This window comes from Actinia tenebrosa, unplaced genomic scaffold (genome assembly GCF_029948245.1).
Source record: "Actinia tenebrosa isolate PJP-AT-01 unplaced genomic scaffold, QUT_ActTen_1.0 PGA_scaffold6__47_contigs__length_16458017, whole genome shotgun sequence".
In the NCBI taxonomy this organism is placed as follows: domain Eukaryota; kingdom Metazoa; phylum Cnidaria; class Anthozoa; order Actiniaria; family Actiniidae; genus Actinia; species Actinia tenebrosa.
In genome coordinates, this window is record NW_028292583.1 from 11,959,577 (window position 1) to 11,978,422 (window position 18,846).

The 18,846-nt window shown below is 39.5% G+C and overlaps 2 protein-coding genes across 5 annotated transcripts; both read right to left on the reverse strand.

Annotated features, from left to right (window-relative positions):
• Positions 1-199: 199 nt before the first annotated feature.
• Positions 200-2,938, reverse strand: LOC116299024 (putative ammonium transporter 3). Of its 2 annotated transcripts, none has more exons than XM_031707648.1 (5): positions 2,756-2,938; positions 1,266-2,051; positions 1,097-1,156; positions 939-1,015; positions 200-854 (listed from the first exon to the last, which is right to left on the reverse strand). In XM_031707648.1, exons 2-5 carry the CDS (start codon positions 2,036-2,038, stop codon positions 397-399), a joined length of 1,368 nt encoding a protein of 455 aa, XP_031563508.1. In that variant the 5' UTR covers positions 2,039-2,051; positions 2,756-2,938; the 3' UTR covers positions 200-396. The 2 variants fall into 2 exon arrangements, with proteins under 2 accessions (XP_031563508.1, XP_031563507.1); XM_031707647.1 differs by lacking the exon at positions 2,756-2,938 and adding an exon at positions 2,148-2,312.
• Positions 2,939-4,595: 1,657 nt separating this feature from the next.
• LOC116299023 (uncharacterized) lies at positions 4,596-18,725 on the reverse strand. 3 transcript variants are annotated; one of them, XM_089038639.1, is made up of 16 exons: positions 18,339-18,725; positions 18,184-18,254; positions 15,541-15,610; positions 15,353-15,462; positions 14,396-14,435; positions 13,162-13,263; positions 12,733-12,912; positions 12,448-12,621; positions 12,207-12,356; positions 11,852-11,980; positions 11,574-11,723; positions 11,213-11,374; positions 9,814-11,131; positions 9,063-9,692; positions 5,710-8,988; positions 4,596-5,159 (listed from the first exon to the last, which is right to left on the reverse strand). In XM_089038639.1, the coding sequence occupies exons 1-16, from the start codon at positions 18,375-18,377 to the stop codon at positions 5,137-5,139; spliced, it is 6,627 nt and encodes a 2,208-aa protein (XP_088894765.1). In that variant the 5' UTR covers positions 18,378-18,725; the 3' UTR covers positions 4,596-5,136. The 3 variants fall into 3 exon arrangements, with proteins under 3 accessions (XP_088894765.1, XP_088894766.1, XP_088894767.1); XM_089038640.1 differs by having other exon boundaries at positions 9,063-9,689; positions 18,339-18,724; XM_089038641.1 differs by lacking the exon at positions 11,574-11,723 and having other exon boundaries at positions 18,339-18,724.
• Positions 18,726-18,846: the final 121 nt, after the last annotated feature.

Genomic DNA, 18,846 nt, shown 5'->3' on the forward strand with positions numbered 1-18,846 from the left:
CCATTTTGTTTCCCAGGATGCAACACAACCCAAACTTGCTACCATGCTCTCACAACAACAGGAAGCCCAGTACACCACAATTGATGAATAATTACTCGCTTATTACTGTATATATGCACATATTTATTTTTCAATTGCTCTGTAACTTTAAGATTTTACAATCAATAATACGCATCAGAAGATTATGATTGAATGCGAGTACAGAAACATGAATCGTTTTATTAAAGTAGGAATATGCGAAATACTTTACATATCTACCAGCAACCCCACGCGACGCATTCTGAATATTTACATGGCTTTTAAATATCATGCTCAGCACATTAACATCTTTTCTTCTCTCTTTTTGTTAAACGGGCAATAATAACCTCAATAGATATATTGTTCGTGTCATTCTCATCAGTTGGGTGTGTTAATCTGACTCTCCTCGGGTGCATCATCAATACTTGACTGAATCTTTGGCATAATTCCGTGTTCCCATTTATCAGCACCTTCAAGTTCTCTGCACAGCGGCACCCTTAGACCAATTATCTTGTCGATTACGAACAGCAGAATGAAACTCGTCAAGCCTGTCCAAACTATGATTACCGCTGTCGATAAAAACTGCACACCCAGTAGCCTCCACCTTCCTCCTTTTAATACGCCAAACTCTGTGGATAACTTTTCAAGGTTGTCTACTTCTGAAAACAGCGCCACCGACAACAATCCCCAGATTCCTGCAAAACCATGAGTAGGGATACAGCCCACGGGATCATCAATCTTTAGTTTGTTCATCAAAGATAATCCGAGACACGCCACAGCACCGCCTATGAAACCAATTATGAAACTCTCCCCAGGACGTACGATAGCGCAAATACCTGTAAGAAATTAAATAAAAAGCTATAGTCAGAGATCATTCATGGTCGCTTAGTTGAATACAAGAGAATTATGAACTGTCTCACCCGTTATTCCAACCAGACCACCTAAAATTCCAGTGATAAACACGTCAATCAGGAGCTTGTTGCCAAACAAGGCATAGCTGAAATACGCAAATTAAATACAAGAACATCAAAATACATACATGTATCGATCCGAAGAGTATGTTGAAATATTAGTTTACCTGTACAATGTGGAAAAGATACCGCCTCCAATTGAACCGTTTATGGTAACTACTGCAGCCCTGTAATGAGTTAAAAAAAGTAAACGCACTTAACAACCCTTAATCTACTGCAGGTAACACTAATGCACTTTCTAACCAAACAACACTACACTTTTGGATGCGTCCTGACCTTGAAGCAAGTTTCCATTTCCCTCCAGTTATACCAAATGTGCTGCCACAGTTGAATCCAAGCCATCCCCACCACAACATGAAGGTACCCAGCAATACGTTGGAAGGTGAAGCCATACGCAAATGCCCTGACCCCTCTTCTTTTTCCGAGTCGAATCGACCAATTCGAGGTTTTAACATCATTGTGGCTACTAAACCACTTACTCCTCCTACCAAGTGCACAGGTCCGCAGCCAGCAATGTCAATGGCACCCATCTTGGCTAGCCATCCATCTTTTGCCCATAACCAGTGAGCAGGAAAGCAGTAACATATGGTGTTTATAAACGAATACACCATGTACGCCTTCAAAGAAACCCGCTCAGCCATTGCACCTGATACTATCGTAGTGGCTGTAGTTGCAAAAGACAACTGAAAGAAATACTTAGCGAAAAGACTCATTTCGTCATCATCAGCGTCCATCATAAAGTAACCAAGACCACAGAAAGAGTTGCTATTAATTTGCCCAAAACTAAACGCGAAACCAAACAGCCAATACGACAGCCCACCATAAACAACATCAATGACATTTTTGGCCATTACATTGGTCTCGTTCTTTTTTGATACCATCCCAGCCTCCAGAAGTCCAAATCCAGATTGCATTGTGAAGATGATAAATGCACTTGTCAAAATCCATGTAGCATCATCTGGATGAATAGGCTCTTCTATATCGCTCTGTACAATGATGTTGTTAGTGGTGTTTAGAACTGCTCCCAATGAACTGTTGTTGAACGCCATCAATACCTAAAAACTAGAAATGTTTGATAAAAATTACGGATGAATTCGGTAAGACAGGTATGGTGATCCAAACTTCAAATATAGAGGTATAAAACAACAACTAACATACCGGCTTAAATGAGAATAACAACCATGCAGCCAATAACATTACTTAAAAGTGATTAAGATAAAATCGTGTTTGTTATTTTCAAGAACTGAATGTCAGTATCCATGATAGAGCAACACACAACTGAGCTCTTAATTGATTTTCTTTGAATATTTAAACTGCACCTGTCACTGCCGATTGTTGGTATAGGTTTTAGCGATGTAAGTATTCAATTTATTTTCTTTTAATATATTCAATTTCTGAAACTGATAATTTTGTATGCTGTTCCATCAAATCCATTTTCATCTTGATTTTTATATTCGCATTTTTTTCGATGTTCGACGACAAAATTAAAGAAAGCTAAGACGGAAAGCAAGCATAAAATGAAACGAAATAAACGCCATTCATTTTATGACCGGTTCATCTTCATACAAGCAGCTGTCAGTTTGCTCACACGAATATTAGACTCAGCGGCAACCACGAGTTTGAGCCGATAATTTAAAGTAAAAGCCAAATCAAAAACTAGTAATTATGGTTATCAAGATTTATTACGAATTATAAGTTTTCAGTTAGTGCGGAAATACATCTTCTTGATTTGATATAATTGCAAATATAATCAAGCATTTACCTACCTTTATTTTTTTATGCCAGGCCTAACTTTAACTATGAATTTTTTTTAATTTTCTTAAGATGAATCTGATTTTCGCAGACGGACGCTCAATGCAAGATTTTCATCATGTTTTTCATCTTGTTTTTGTTTTTAAATCATGACAGTCAAGACGGTAACCAGGATGGCAGCCAGGTTGTTCTTCGTGTTGGTGAGCAGCGGCAAACGTTTCATGCTGTTAGATTTAAAATAGAATGATTGACAGTCGTGTGAGCGCAAAGAATGGTGGGTAAGAGACAAATGATGGCAACAATCATGCTTTGAAATCTTTATTTATTGGAAATTATCAATATTTTCATCATGAATATCAAAAAATACTTTAACCTTATGACACCTGGCCGCTAGGAAAATTGATTTTTTCAGTTTATGGAACATACAGAAAGATGCGCAATTTTGCATGTATTACAAACCGTGAGCCCTTTGCCCGCGGAACTGGTGGGGGAAAAAATCTTAAAACGGGCTAAATTCAAAAAATAACCACGCAGAGCGAAAGAAGTGCTATTTCTCAATGATCGGGTAAAATTTCGAGGCTTTATTTTACGTTTCAATGATTTTATTCAAATTTTTGATGAATCTCCATACATTTCCTTATAACAGGACACCACAGAAACCAAGCTTGGGCTACCTGTGCCTTAACGTAATAACAATAATAATTTAATCACTTATTTTGCGCGCATTCCATACAATGATCATGCGCGCATTACAATAATAATATTCACCATTTTCCATACGTTGGTTCACTGGTCAAACACAAAGCCCTCAAGCGAGGCGCCAAGGTACTTTCAAAGGATTATTCAAATTTGAACCCTGCAACCTCGACTGAATGCTTTGTGTTTGACCAGTGTATGGAAAATGGTGAATATTTAACTATATAATTATTTAAAAATAAAATGAATAAATATATATTGATATATACTGGAAAAAAACTATCTAAATGCTGATTTAAAAAGGTAGGTTTTAAGATGGCGCATAAACAAATTAACATCTTTAATGGCGCGAAGGTATGCGGGAAGTGCATTCCAGAGAACGGGTGCCGCCACAGCAAATGATCTGTCCCCCAATGTTTTCCTGGTCTTGCGATTAGATGGGGCAAGTAATAAACCTTTACTAGATCTTAACTTAAGTTATAACTTCCCTTATCCTTTATGTTGATAAGTTCTGAGGTGTAATCAGGTGCGATACCATTTAAAGCTTTGAAAACAAATAGCAAGATCTTAAATTGCGTACGTTCTTTCACTGGTAGCCAGTGTAGATCAACTAATAGTGGTGTAATGTGACAATAACGCGGTGCGCAACAAATAAGTCTCGCGGCAGCGTTAAAAACGCGCTGTATTTTATTAAGCTGGCACGCTGGAAGACCACACAATAGACTGTTGCAGTAATCAAGAAGTGATGTTATAAAAGCATGCATAAGGCAATTCGTTATAAATACAGGTCATTATACCTACTCATCCAGGATTGGAGTCTGAAGTGACCATACTTCTTGTAACCGTCAAGGATGCTATTCAGTCTTACTGGCCCAACTAGTTCCAGTCGGCCTGCAGTACGTACGGGGTCATTACCCTAAGTATATTTCAGCTTCTAGTACGTTGTAGTTTATCTTGTCAAGACAACCGGGTATTAATTTATTAAAGGGTTAATAACGCGGTCCTCCCGTATCAAGGACTCCTGCTAATAAGCCCATCATGGAATACATGGCAACTACTTGCTATCGATATAGATCGATATTTGTTGGAATAGGATTCCTAAACCCCTTCCCTTCCCTGTGGCCAAATAAAATATCAACCAATGAATGCAATAACAGCTAACTCTAAAGTGTATTTATTCTAGTCACACTTTGTTTGGATGCATCATCATGAATTCTGTTGTACAAAGCTACAGTGACATCGAATCTAGAAGGTACATTCAATAATTCAGACGGACAATTGTATGCACGATGGACTGGATGCTCGAGGTACGATCTTTCCGAGTAAAAAATGGATTATTACGAGTAAATTACATATTTTTGATATTTTCAATTTCTACAAACTTAACGCTATGATATGGGTGTTTTTGAGAATTACTCATTATTTTGTAGCAAAAGAGTCGCCGGTAACATCACTGGTGTCGCCCAGCAAATATTATTATATTATACGCGATTTTAAAACAGTTACAGTACTGGTTGATAAAAGTCACTTAGAAGGCCAGTTATGCTGCAAGAAAATGTTTGATTCTATATAAAAACCATATCGAATGAAATAAGATGAGAGGTTGTATAAAATACGCTATGACGATGATATGTATTAGTACAATTAAAGCGATTAGGATCCAAGGTTTGGGCTTGGATTTCATGTGGATTTTCTTCTCTTAAACTTCAGTGTACTTCTCTCCTACAAATAAAGATGAACACAGATGATAAGCAACTATTAACCATGAGGTGGGATGTACTAAGGAAAACGTTTACTATCCATTACACGTTTTACGATGGTAAAGGTGATTGGACATAACAGTGGCAGTAAAAGGTGCATGAAACAATCACAACATTTTAAATAATTTTTTTGCTTTTCTCTTAACGATTACATAAGTTATGCAATGATTGATAGTGCAGTTTTCGTATGACTGAAAAGTTCACGGCACCACCACGGTCGTGACACAACAAGGGATACGCCAGACAAATCACATTGCACGAGAATTTACTCTCCATCCAATCAAATACCCGGAACACGGCATAAACACGGCGCGGGCACGGTCACGCCAAGATCATGGCATTTTTAGACCAATCATATTGCGCGTGAAAAAAATCAGCCTATTAAAATTCTAGAAAGTATCACGGTCACGGCACGTCACGCTTACAGCACTGAGATTTTCAGTCATACGAAAACTGCACTACACAACAACAACTGGAGAGTCCTAGGTTAACGTGTAAATGGAATAGTTTACCTTCATTTGTAATGAAGCAATTTTCACAATGAAGCAAAGAGTCTGAAACCATTAAAGGACTGCGCTGCTCTTTCGATCCAAAGATAACCTGACAGACAACACAACGGAAACATTTCTTGTGCCAATAGCGATTTAATTCTTGGACAAACAAAGCAGTGTCTTTGTTGATAGGGATTCCACAGCTTGTACACACGACACGTTTTTGGTCGGCAGCAATAAACGTTTCATAGATAGAATACCGCGATCCATCTTCAATCTTTGTCCAGTTAGTGTTACTGTCTGTCTGAGGTCCCTGCTGACTGGCAGCATGTATGTGGACGTCTTCTCTAGAAAGACTCTTTTTGTACTCTTCTTCTTCTCGTTGCTGCTGTTCCACCATCTCATGGACACGTCGTTGCTGCTCGAGACGATGTCGTTCTCTTTCTTCTGGTCCAAGATGCTCTTGTTCTCTGCGATGTCGTTCGCGACGTTCACGTTCTCTGCGCTCTTGATCGAGACGTTCCTGTTCTCTACGTTCCCTCTGAATGCGTTCTCTCTCGTAACGTTGGCGATCACGATAATCGTGCGACTCACGCTTACGTGGATCATAACGCTCCTCATCACGATGATCTTGACGCCTGTGTGTGTCACGTGGGTCGTGTCGCTCCTCATCACGATGATCTTGACGCCTGTGTGTGTCACGTGGGTCGTGTCGCTCCTCATCACGATGATGACGCCTGTGTGTGTCACGTGGGTCGTGTCGCTCCACGTCACGATAATCGTGACGCATGTGCGTTTCACGCGGGTCATGTCGCTCATCACGATGATCGTGACGTTCATGTTCACGTGTTCCATAACGTCCTCTTTGTCTTTGTTCATCTTGTCTTCTGCGATTTTGTTCGTACTTTTCACGTTCTAGCTGTTCTCGTCTTCTACGCTCCTCTTCCATGCGCTCTTGCTCCTTTCTCTCTTGTTCTCTGAACTGTTGTTCAACCCGTTCATGTTCCAGTCTTTCTTGCTCTAGTCGTTCATGCTCCAATCTTTCTTGCTCTAGTCGTTCATGCTCCAATCTTTCTTGCTCTCGTCGTTCAAGTTCCAATCTTTCTTCTTGTTCTCGTCGTTCAAGTTCCAGTCTTTCTTGTTCTCTACGTTCCCATTCACGCCTTTCTTGTTCTTTTCTTTCGCATTCCTTACGTTCTTGTTCTCTGCGTTCATGCTCCAATCTTTCTTGCTCTTGTCGTTCAAGTTCCAGTCTTTCTTGTTCTCTACGTTCCCATTCACGCCTTTCTTGTTCTTTTCTTTCGCGTTCCTTACGTTCTTGTTCTCTGCGTTCATGCTCCAATCTTTCTTGCTCTTGTCGTTTAAGTTCCAGTCTTTCTTGTTCTCTACGTTCCCATTCACGCCTTTCTTGTTCTTTTCTTTCGCGTTCCCTTTGTTCTAACTCTTTACGTCTTTGCTCTTGTCGTTCATGCTCCAATCTTTCTTGCTCTCGTCGTGCAAGTTCCAATCTTTCTTGTTCTCTACGTTCCCATTCACGCCTTTCTTGTTCTTTTCTTTCGCGTTCCCTTTGTTCTAACTCTTTACGTCTTTGCTCTTGTCGTTCATGCTCCAATCTTTCTTGCTCTCGTCGATCAAGTTCCATTCTTTCTTGTTCTCTACGTTCCCATTCACGCCTTTCTTGTTCTTTTCTTTCGCGTTCCTTACGTTCTTGTTCTCTGCGTTCATGTTCTAGTCTTTCTTGCTCTCGTCGTGCAAGTTCCATTCTTTCTTGTTCTCTACGTTCCCATTCACGCCTTTCTTGTTCTTTTCTTTCGCGTTCCTTACGTTCTTGTTCTCTGCGTTCGTGTTCTAGTCTTTCTTGCTCTCGTCTTTCATACTCCAGTCTTGCTTGTTCTCTACGTTCCCATTCACGCTTTTCTTCAAGTTCCTCTTCCATTTGCTGCTGCTTCAGTCGTTCTCGGTGAAGATGTTCTTGCCTTAAACGTTCATTTTCACTACGTTCTTGTTCTCTTCTATCGATTTCGTATTGCCTTTGGTTAGGTCTGTTCCTCTGGTTTGCATAATACCTTGGGTCATCTTTTCTGGCGTAGTCTTCTGTTCTGTTAGCATTATAATCATACAGGTATTCTAGATTTCCGCCAGCATTTTCTAATCCTTCAGCGTGTTCTTGTCTTAATCTTCCTTCTCCGTCATTTACCATATCTTTAGTTCCTAACGATTGGCGCATCTGAAGGTTTGTCAGATGTTTAGCTTCCTCACGTTGTTTTCTGTTCTTCTCTTCGACCTCTTTTCTGAGCTTTTCCCGATATTCAGGGTTTTGGATGTTTCTTTTCAATCTTTCGTCCTCACTTAACTCTAAAGCTTTGAAAATATCTTCGTCGAAACCTCTACTTTTTTCCACAACGGTGACAGTTTCCACGACAACTGTTTCGTTTTTCTTGGCTGGGATGAGTTGTTTTTCAGTGTGCGGATGACTTTTCGCTGCATCCTTTTTGTTCTGATCTTCGTCGAAATTAAATACTTTTGCCCCTGATAAGGACGGTGATATCAATACATTTGCCGGGTGTTGTTGCCTCGTCTGATCTGGTATAGCTCTGGGTTCCTCTTTATTGTCAAGTTGAGGGACTTCTTCTTTCGGATGCTTTTGAGAAACTACGACTGGTTCAGGAACCTCAGCTACCAAGGGTCGAACTTGTCTACCTTGTCCAACGATAGCAAACATTTGTGGTCGTTTCGATTTTGTAACGACAGGTTCTACTTCTCTTTCATGTGTCTCCGCTTTCCGTGGCTTTTGTATGTCAGGTTGCATGGCAACGTGTTTTTCTGCTTGTAATTCCTTAACTTGAAACGCTTCCGTCGGCTCTTCAACTGGTTGTGTTTGTTTGTGGCTACTCAAATCTTCCCACAGTTTCTGTTGAGCCTTGAAGTCCTGCGTACTTTCAACAATATTGGACGTTTCTGTAGTGGCAACAATTTCGTATGCTTGATCCCCTGGAATAGGCTTTTGGACAGGTTTTTGGTCTTTCGTCTTGTCATGAAGTTTTGCACTTACGATCAAAGGCTTTCCAGCTTGAACTACCTCTGTAGCAACACCTTTACGATACTGGTCGTCTGTGTCTTGTTGGTAGTACGTGGGGTACGAAGTTGGCATTGGTTCTTCATCATATTTTTCGGGTTGAGACTGTGGATACTTTTCTTGTGGTACAAAATCGTCTAGCGTCTTAGACTGGAAATAATGGTGATAGGTATCTTCAGGCTTGGGTGGCTCGTGGTAGGAGGGTTGACTTGAAGGTTTGTCAGCTAATCAAAGAATAAAAATAAACTGTTTACAAACTGACTCCTTTTCTAAAGAACTAATAACATAACAGACTCACCTTGATCTGCTTTGTATTTTGGTAAGTAATCAGCTGGTCTTTTGAGTTTGTATATATCGGCTTCTCCTTTGACTTTTTGTTGTTCTTTTGAATCGTACGGTTTAGCAGATGGACGATTGTCTAACAGTTCCATTGATTTCTTGCGTCGTGAGCTTTCAAATTCATTCCAGCTGCGAGTACCAATAGTACGTGCGTGAGTGGAGGTCGTAGGTCCGTACCTACGGTCTTCCCCGGAAGAGGACTGATCTTCATGTTGTGGTGCTTCAGGCTCTGAGTGTTGAAACATTGATATAGTGGGTCGCATATCTTGTTCATGAGTCTGACCATACGGAATGGGGTCGGCATCATGAAGGGGTTCAACTGAACGTTGAGGATACTCAGTTGATGCAGGCTGAGGTTGGTGCCATTCTCTGCTGCTTTCCACTTGTGGTATTTTTCTGACTTCTATTTCATCATGAAGGGGTTCAACTGAACGTGGAGGCTGTGGTTGGTGCCATTCTCTGCTGCTTTCCACTTGTGGTTTTTTCCTGACTTCAATTTCTGGGTCAACTGACCCGTTGTAAGACTGGTATTGGTTAGAGGAAGCAGCACTTGTGCCTGGGTATTTGCGGCTTTGCATCTCGTCATCTGCTATCACAAAATTTAAAAAATTAGTAGATTATTACACCCAAGACGCATACTAGGGTTAATTCACCGTCCCCTTAAACTAAAGCCAATGGGAACACTAGTTAACCCATATCCACTGACTTACATTGCTCAGGTTCTTGTTCTTGTTCCCACGGTGAGCTCTTTGTCTTATCCCCTTCTTCGTACTCATAGTCAGACCATCTTCGCACTCTTCGTCTATAAGCACCTTCAAATTCTTCATCGTCAAGTCCCAGAGGCCCTCCATACCAACTACGAGCTCGAGACTCTCTTTCATAGCGTACGAGTTCGTCCCTGTCCACTAGTGATTTGGGCTGCGGTGGACCACCTTCTTTAGGCTTGAGCTGTTCTGCCTCCAACTCCATGAACCTTTTTGTCAAATCTTTGACTTTCTTTGCTTTTGCCTTTTCTGATTCACTGGTGGAACCTTCCTTTGGAGGAGGCACAACAAAGTCCCGGTAAGACATGGACACCTTAGGAGCAGGTTTGTTTGGATCTTGAGCGGCGGCTTGCTGTGCAAAGTTACTATAAGGACCAATACCACTGATTTTCCTAGGTCCAGAAGACTCAACGACAGAAGCATTTGACATTATCACATGATCCTTCACAACACTCTTTGGCGGGGCAGCAAAGTCTTTGTATCTCATGTTCTTCACATCAGGAACATAATTAGAATTCTCAACAACAGTAAATGACGTATCAACTGGTTGTGATCGCTTCTTGTGATCGGTATCTTCATCTTCTGGCTCTCGATCCCAAAGCTTTTGGATTGGTCGCTTGGATAGATCTTCAGTAGGCTCTTCAACAGGCCTAACTTTGATCCACTCATCACTGCCAAGAGACTTTTTCCTCGGTCTACCAGTCGACTGATCGCTGCTTATGTCTTTTTTTCCTGGTTCCTTGGAAAGTTGTTCAACGGCAGCATTATATCGTTCTACGCGATCTCTCTGCTTGGTAACAGGGTAAGAGATAAACTCCTTATATTTCAGAGCGGGGCGCTTTGCTCCTCCTTTGTTGGGTTCTTCAGGTTGTTGAGCAAAGGACGAATACAGCGTTGTCTTGTTCTTCGACAGTTTTTTGATTGAGTCCTCGGGCCTTTTCGTTAAGGAGTTGTATCGTAAAGAATCTTCTCTGGGAGGAGCTGGAGGGTTTGGGGAGACAGGTTTTGGGGCCGCTTCATAGTCATTCTGCATAAAGACTTCATTTTGATTGGGTGAACTTTCCACAAAGTTCATGTCACGTGCCTGGATCCCTTCCCCTTCTACATCACGCATGACAACATCACCACTTCTCTCTGGCTCATAAGAATGAGTAGAGCGCTGATAATCAAACACGTTTGACATGGGTCTGGGCTCAGATCGCTTTGGTCGCTGGGTAGCATCATCAAATGACTTGCCACTATGTAGCTTTAGAATAGAGCTTTCCTAAATACCAAGAAAGACATCAGGGTTGAAACCTGGTAGGTTGAACTAGATGAAAAATTAAATTGCACTTAGCTAGCTTACCCTCTGGGCCTTGTAATCCAAACTTTCAAACTGTCTTTTCTTTTCGCGCAGTTTTACATCGGCTGTTCCAGGTAATGGGATTGGTCCACTAACTTTATCTCCAATGTCATACTCAAAGTCAGTCTCATTTTCACGGTGTTTTCCTTCTAACACCATAGTTTGCTTAAGAAAAATACAACATATTGAGTTAGCTACACTTCAGTACACAAGTCTCGAGGAATTCGCCCGTCAAATATGAGAAGGCCTGCAAAACCCACAACATAATATAGTACCGATCATAGTCACTGATGTAACAGTCAGTCAGCCAGTCAGTCAGTAACGTATATATTGCTTTACTTTATCGATCACTGTTAGTTAATACCTGATGAGCTGTCTTGTCTAGCTTCTCGTATTTACTGTGTTTATCCTTTATATTAACCGTAGCAGCACTAAGCACAGGTGCTCTGTTCTGTCGTTTATCGTCGTTATCTACTGCAGGCATGCGCAGTTCACCGTGTAGTACGGCACTTTCCTATGAATGAGGGTACGTATCCAAGAGAACAATGAATGCATGCATCAAAGATAGACAGAAAAACAGTCAAACAGAGATGATTTCGAATGGGTTGACGTGAATCAGTAGCATACTAACATAACTCGTACCTTGTCAGCTTGCCTTTGGAGGCTTTCAAATTTATTGGCTTTATCCACAAGAGATCCTCCTCGAGTTAGCGAATCTCCACCACCCCAAGATTTTGGACGAGAACGTTTGCCTTGAATAACTTCAGATTCCTAAAACAAAAATCGGTCAATGATAATCAGTTGATACTCTCCTCTAGACTTGCCCCAACTCGACCTCTCTTGTTTCCCGGTTTGTTTTTTTTTTGTAGATTCGAGCGTAGCGAGCGACGAAGTCGCGAGTAAAGAAAAAACAAAGCGGGCGGCGGACTTTGCGAAAGTCTAACTCTCCTCCAACAGTTTCGTTACTGATAATCATTTATGTCCTAAGTCAACAAACCTCAGATGTTTGGCGATTCATCTGCTCGAAGCGTGACAATTTGTCACGCATGTCACCAGGAGATCTCATATTCAAGCCAGCAATTCTTTTTTCTTTCGGGGGACTTTCTCCACCTTGAACAATCCGGTCACGCCTGTTCTTGATTGGGTCCTGGTCCATAGATAATAATAACAATAACAGATCAGTCGTCAGTACTCGTTCTCAGTATGATACTCAGTTCGTTTGTTAGTGTTTACTGTACCTTCCAGCCACCAAGAATCTCCTTCTTATGCTTGTATCTACTGTCGCCTTCCTTCCACACCGGTTTACTACCAATACTTTTTCGTCTTCTATCTTTTTCTTCCTCGATGAATTGATTTTCTTTGTCAGACGCTGAGAAAGATCTACGACGTTGCCTCTCGACCTCTTCTTGAACCTAAAAAATGATGGTTAAAACTGGGAGACTAAATCAACTGTACCCGGAAGTAAATTTAGTTGATAATTGAATGATTAAATCTAATTGATGAATTCTGTTTCCGGTTCTTACCCTCTTAGACTCTTCTTCGAGCTGTTTGAAGGTTTGTATGTTAGTGCTGTAGTCAATAGCCTCTGTAACGATTTCGTGTTTGTCTTTAATTGATTCGCTGGGCTCTGATTGTTTAGTTTCAATGGGTTCGTGTCGTATTGGTTCCGCACCTTCTATCTCTGGTAACTCTGGTAACTGGTTCTAAGGCGAGTAACATAGAAAATACTCTCAACGCGGGATGGTAAAAATTAAATGTAGCAAAATAGAAGTCTTGTATGTATGGCATACATTAAGAACTGAGTATTTTATTCAACCAGGAATACGAGGTAGTTGGGTAGAGAACAGACCACGTTATGTACACTGATCTTTATGCTACAAACTTGATACATCTATGTGGCCGATTTTTATGGACTGTGGGAGTTACTGAGAGCAAAGCAAAACAAGTCTTACCTGAAGGAGATGTTGAAAACAAGACTCGTCGAGTGAAGATGACCCAGTAAAGTTCAGAGTATCATTGGCATATTTGCCAAGCCAGTAGACAGTGAGACAGACCTAAACACATTCATGTCAGACTGTTATCACATGCATTTCAAGTGGACTTTTAATTAAAAATATAGATGTATGTCTCCTCTCTGGTTATAATAAATACTTTGGTACCTTAGTGTGTGCGTTTACAAGAAAAAGTTAACATATTTATGATAAAGTACATCATGTAGCTTTCAGGCCTTAATTTACGCGCCTGCGATTAAAACTGTCTAAAAATGGTTGCTATGGTTTCATTTTCAACGAATCCGTAAAGAGCGACTCGGCCACCAAACAAAGGATGAAAATGCAAACAAAACATGGTGGTGAGAAATTCAACGCTAACATAAGCAAATAGCGATTTTCAAGGGTCTTTTCTAAAACATAAAGAAGGTTTGAGTTCAAGATTGAAAATTTGGTGGAACGGTTCGCAACTATCGCATGAATTCCCCCCCAAAATTAGATAAAAACCTAGAAAAAGCGAACGCAAGACACGTCATAACCCAGGAACGCCGAGTCCCAAGCGCCCGAGAGTTAGCGGGGGAGTGTAACAGTCAGAACTCGCATTTTTACAATAACTTAAGCTTACGTCGTTGGATTAAAACCAGCAAAACTTACTCGGAAACTGTAAAAATGCCTTTCTAAGTTAAAATGAATAAAACTCAGAGCGGCAACGCATCTTACAATCGTTGTTATTATCGAGGTAACGGTGCGAATAATTGAATCGTAATAATTTCAAATAGGCATTTATTTAAAACAAAAGACAAAAAAAGAATTTATAGCTAAAACAAAGTTAATGCAACACGAAAATAGAACAAGCCGTCTGTTACCTAGATAGTAACCTCTTTTACCTCGGCGGCACTACATCTATGATCTATTTCTAAACGACCGAATCGAAGTTACTCGTAACTTTGCCAGTGAACCTTGAAAATAAGTACAACCTCGTAAAACTTCGCAACTATTTTTGAACACCGCTCCTCGAGTCCAAAATTCAATTGCTTAAAAACCTCAAAAATATCGAAGAAATCTAGCAATCGTGTTGAGCCTCATATAGAATAGTATAAGTAGTCGATAAAGAGCGATAGCAGAGTTTATACTCTCGCTCTACCTTGCGTGTACATAAAGACTAGTCACTTAGATAGACTAACAGATGGCTGCTTACCTTGGCAAGTCGTCTTTGAGATTCTTTGGCCCGTTCAAGTCTGTCACAGATTAACAGAAGATGTACCAGTTCAATAATTATACAACATATAATTTAGGGATACCAGCTAGACTTCTTAATAAAAGCATACAATGGCTACCTTAACTCATTCAGTCTCAGACTCCTCGCCAATCTATCTCAAGCGTGACTAATAGCCTATCGATGGCACTATATTTAACCATTAGCTGTCGCACAACACCAATAAGGGTCAGTTTTTTTAACACCAACTTGGAGAATGAATCGTTAGTCTGTGTCTTGAAGGATGAACATTTCTTGTCAATTAGATATAACAAGTTCCTTCCAACACCTGCTACACTTAGATGTATTATTCATGCCTTGTTATTGATTGTATGAATACAGAATATAATATACTTTCAGTCAATCTTTACGTATTCCACAATAGATACGATGCTAAACTATCAAAGCCGTAAAAATATTTACTTTTATTTATAACCCCTTACTATCGACAAAGCTTCAACTAAATGAGCCTTTTTTTCTACTCCACTGACTTCTTTTACTTGTCTCGTAACATTCGTCGCGTGGTACAAATATTCCCGACATGCAATAGGGCAATGACAAGAAAGGTATATTTAGTAACCGAGTCTATAACCTAAAACCTATAACCTATTTCCACGTTAATAATGGGAAGCCACCGTGGTTATTGTTACAGGCACTAAACTAGTCTATTGTTCCTCAACAGTAATCACTACGGGTGCTCTCTTAAGATTGCAGTTTTGTGCGAAGGGGACGACTTACTCACTTACGTTTGAAGCCCCCTATACTACCCTGCTTTAACACTGGTTCAAAGGCTGTCCTTGCTCCAGTGCTTCTCGGCCAACCATCCTTGCGAACTAGAGCGAGGGCAGCACCCAAGAAAACCCAGACTCCCTATCAACAAACGGACTGGTATCAACTTACACACTCTGTCCTCGTTTAACTGGCACCTCTTGTAGGTCTGTTACATCAAACAACTGAGATTTATCAAAGCCCAACGTCTCACAGGCCCTTTGGAACAACTTAATGTTATCCTGAAATAAGAAAAGTAACCATTCAGTACTGATGTGATGACAAAACTGGGCCACATTAAGCCTGGTGTTTGTACTTACTGTGCTCGCATAAGCTGTAGAAGAACGATTTATTCGTCCGATCGACATACTAGCCACATTAACAACAAGCCTGTGGAGTTAGTTATAATAGTACACCAGTATTAGTTTATTATTAGTATCAGTATTAATGACAAACGGTGATAGATATAGGCTAATTAAAAACCAATTAATATCGTCAGCTGAATGGCCCAATCAGAATCCATGATCAACTCTGCAAGGATCTTTTTACTTTTGTAAAGCTCGATTACAAGAAGCAATTTTCTCTGCAGCTTGCAACATTAGTTGCATGGAGCATTGCGTGTAACCTACAGCGCAATTCGAAAAAATGTCGCGAGAAAAATTGGAGCAATGGATGCCAAAAGTAGAATTCTGTTGTTTCTACTTTTGGCAACGATTGAGTCTCCTCTACGTTGCACGTAGCAACACGAGTTGCAAAGTAAATGGTCCGTCACAACGCAAACGTCCTGTCAAACCTTTTTCTGTAGTGGAAGATCCTCAAAACTTCCTTACTTAATTCCTTCCTTTCTTCTTTCCTTTCTTCCTTCCTTCCTTCTTTCTTTCCTTCCTTCCTTTCTTCCTTTCCTTTCTTTCTTTCTTCCTTCCTTTCTTCCTTTCTTTCTTCCTTCCTTTCTTCCTTTCTTCCTTTCTTCCTTCCTTTCTTCTTTCCTTCCTTCCTTCCTTTTACTCAGTTCATATTGTGCATTAACATAATTAATTTTTTAGCTAGTTATCTCTTCTTAACACTTATGTACGATATTCACCTCACACGGTCTGTGATATAATAATGTCATTTTATCTGCCTTTGCGGGACGCCGTCACAATAAACCTAACATCGATTTAACCTTTTGACTCGCGAGTATTTTGTAGAAAAACATCGATCTACTACAATAAACACTCAGGCATGACAGATAAGTTAAGCAATTGGTTCAGTTTTATTATATGAAAACTCTAATAATGACAACGCGAAGTTCGCCAAAATGCAAGTAAAATGTTTTGAACTATAGGTGTCCACTGTAAACAGAAGTACTAAAGTCTAGGCCACTACTAATAACCATAGAATGAGGGCTACCGACATGAGATATTGCGTTCTACGGATTAATTATGTCCTCAGGAATGACTGGAATTCATTCCTAAGATATTCCATCGCTTGTTGTGACATGATGACGAGGATATGTGCTATATTTGCAATGCTGTAGAGCTGCATTTTTAAGACATCAGATTGATGAATTCAACGTCATATCTATATAAAAAGAAATCTATCATATATCTAAAAGCATATTATTATTGGAGCGTGACTCACTGTAATTATTTCATTTTTTGAGATCGAGAAGCCAAAAAATAGGCTCATAAATCAAATCAGGAAAACATGTCAGCCTTAATACTTTAAAATGAGAATGATGAGTCATAAGTGTAGTAACTAGTGGGGTTTTCTATTGTATGTATTAATATCAAATTAACTTTTTTTACAACTTTTTGAAAATGACAGGATTATAAGTGTTTTCTTATGCAAATCAATATGAAAATAAAATAGCATCTTAAAAATCCTTCAATATTAACATAGAAAATACAAAATGCTATCTATTTTTCTCTCTATTCTTTAAAAGTACAGCACAGTTTCATTTCAAATGATTCTATACAGTTTTCCCAACTTCTCGGTCAGTAGTCGTTCTGACTCAGCTGGAAGTGTTTATTCTTAGTCCTAGGCGTTTTACGAAGTTCCGCATTTCTTAACTAATCCATGTTTGACTCTGAACGACATAATAGACTCTAAATGCAAACAATTATAAAAAATCTAGACAATAAAATCAAGAAATATCAATAGCCTTCAATAGCCCAAACCGCCTGAATATATTCATCCACTGTAAATTGACTTAGCTAATAAATATAAAAACATTGAATTATGTTTGCAAACAAAGATATATCTTAATTAACATTTTACCGTCACTCTAAAATCATTCGATAAGTTAAATCCCCGAGTTAGGAATATGGAATCAAAATGGATAAATACTGATTAAATTTTCTTCCAGTTTATAGATGATACAGAATACGAGGGTCGCGAGGTAGTGTTTCGCGTCAAGTGGATTGATCAAATTTCTTATTTGTGTAGTCACGAACTTTACAATATCTCAACGTAAATTTATTTTAAATATATTCGTGAGGTAGGCAAAGATAGAAAAAGCATTCAAGGTTGAAATATATTGAGAGTTATTGCTATATTGAAGCAGTTAGAAGAAACGAGAAAAGTGTAGCAGTTATCGATGTCATTCGAAAAGAATGCGATGAATAAAACCTCGACTCGATTTACAGCCGTCAACCAACCAAAACCAGAGCGACTGTTTGACGGAAAAAAAGTATATGAATTCTGTAAAGAAAGAAATTGGCTAATAAGGCACCTGAACTATTAAAATTATAGACTAAACTGTCATTGTTGAATAGTAAATCAAAAACCAAAACATCCACCAGGCATTATTATAGCAAGAGGCAAGAGTCAACGATAGTCTGCACAGTTGTGGTTTAGAGGATATTTATAAGCTCTTCTACGCAAATTTACTATGCTAATTGTATTTTTATTACGCTGAATATTCTAAAAACACACACAATGTATATAAATATATCAAACAAACATGGCCGCGTCACACTTACTCGCAGAGTAAAACACCGTCAACTAGAGATTCACGAAAGTCACTGTGCTTGAATGGCGTGAACGTTATTCTCTGCAATAAAAACAAAATATAAAACTTTCCGAAAACTGTAAGAAACTATCAATAATGAAGCCCAAAGCCCGGGTTTAAACATACCTCGATCCACCTTCGAGCTTCCATCAAACCCTGATCCATGTTAATCAACTTTGTGTATTCTTGTCTTAAATTCTTACTAGTTTTCCTGTCTTTCCTGCCAGAAAAATCATCCCTGACAGCCGCCTATGACTGGTATATATAGTTTTAACCAGAGATTTAAGACTGCTGACTTAGCTGGTGTTGTATAGTTGCTGGTAATAAATCGTAATCTATGCAAACGAGTATTTCATTGTGTAAAGTTCACGGTAGAGTTATGTGCGTCTATATACATACAGAATGCAGTACTCGAATTCTAATGAGCTTTATGGATCACTGATCAGGGCCCACGATAATTCTTTTGATCAGTTTTTCCTCGTCACAGGAGTCAATGCACGCTGCTTGCCCAGTCTTTAGAAACAATGACAACTATGAATCTTACTTGAAGCTTAAAGATAACCTTAGATAACACTAAACACCCCAAATATCATATTTATGACCACAGGTATCCCAAAACAAGTAAATGAGATTT

What these genes read in the sequence shown, in the direction of transcription:
- LOC116299024 (XM_031707648.1), bottom strand. Translation starts at nt 2,038, where the DNA reads ATGGCGTTCAACAACAGTTCATTGGGAGCAGTTCTAAACACCACTAAC. An exon ending in AAATGGAAACTTGCTTCAAG is followed by an intron (nt 1,157 to 1,265) that starts GTCAGGACGCAT and finishes AACTCATTACAG; the next exon opens with GGCTGCAGTAGTTACCATAA. An exon ending in TGGTCTGGTTGGAATAACGG is followed by an intron (nt 855 to 938) that starts GTGAGACAGTTC and finishes AATTTCTTACAG; the next exon opens with GTATTTGCGCTATCGTACGT.
- LOC116299023 (XM_089038639.1), bottom strand. Translation starts at nt 18,377, where the DNA reads ATGGATCAGGGTTTGATGGAAGCTCGAAGGTGGATCGAG. An exon ending in AAGCTCGAAGGTGGATCGAG is followed by an intron (nt 18,255 to 18,338) that starts GTATGTTTAAAC and finishes TTTTTATTGCAG; the next exon opens with AGAATAACGTTCACGCCATT. An exon ending in AGAACAAGAACCTGAGCAAT is followed by an intron (nt 9,693 to 9,813) that starts GTAAGTCAGTGG and finishes ATTTTGTGATAG; the next exon opens with CAGATGACGAGATGCAAAGC.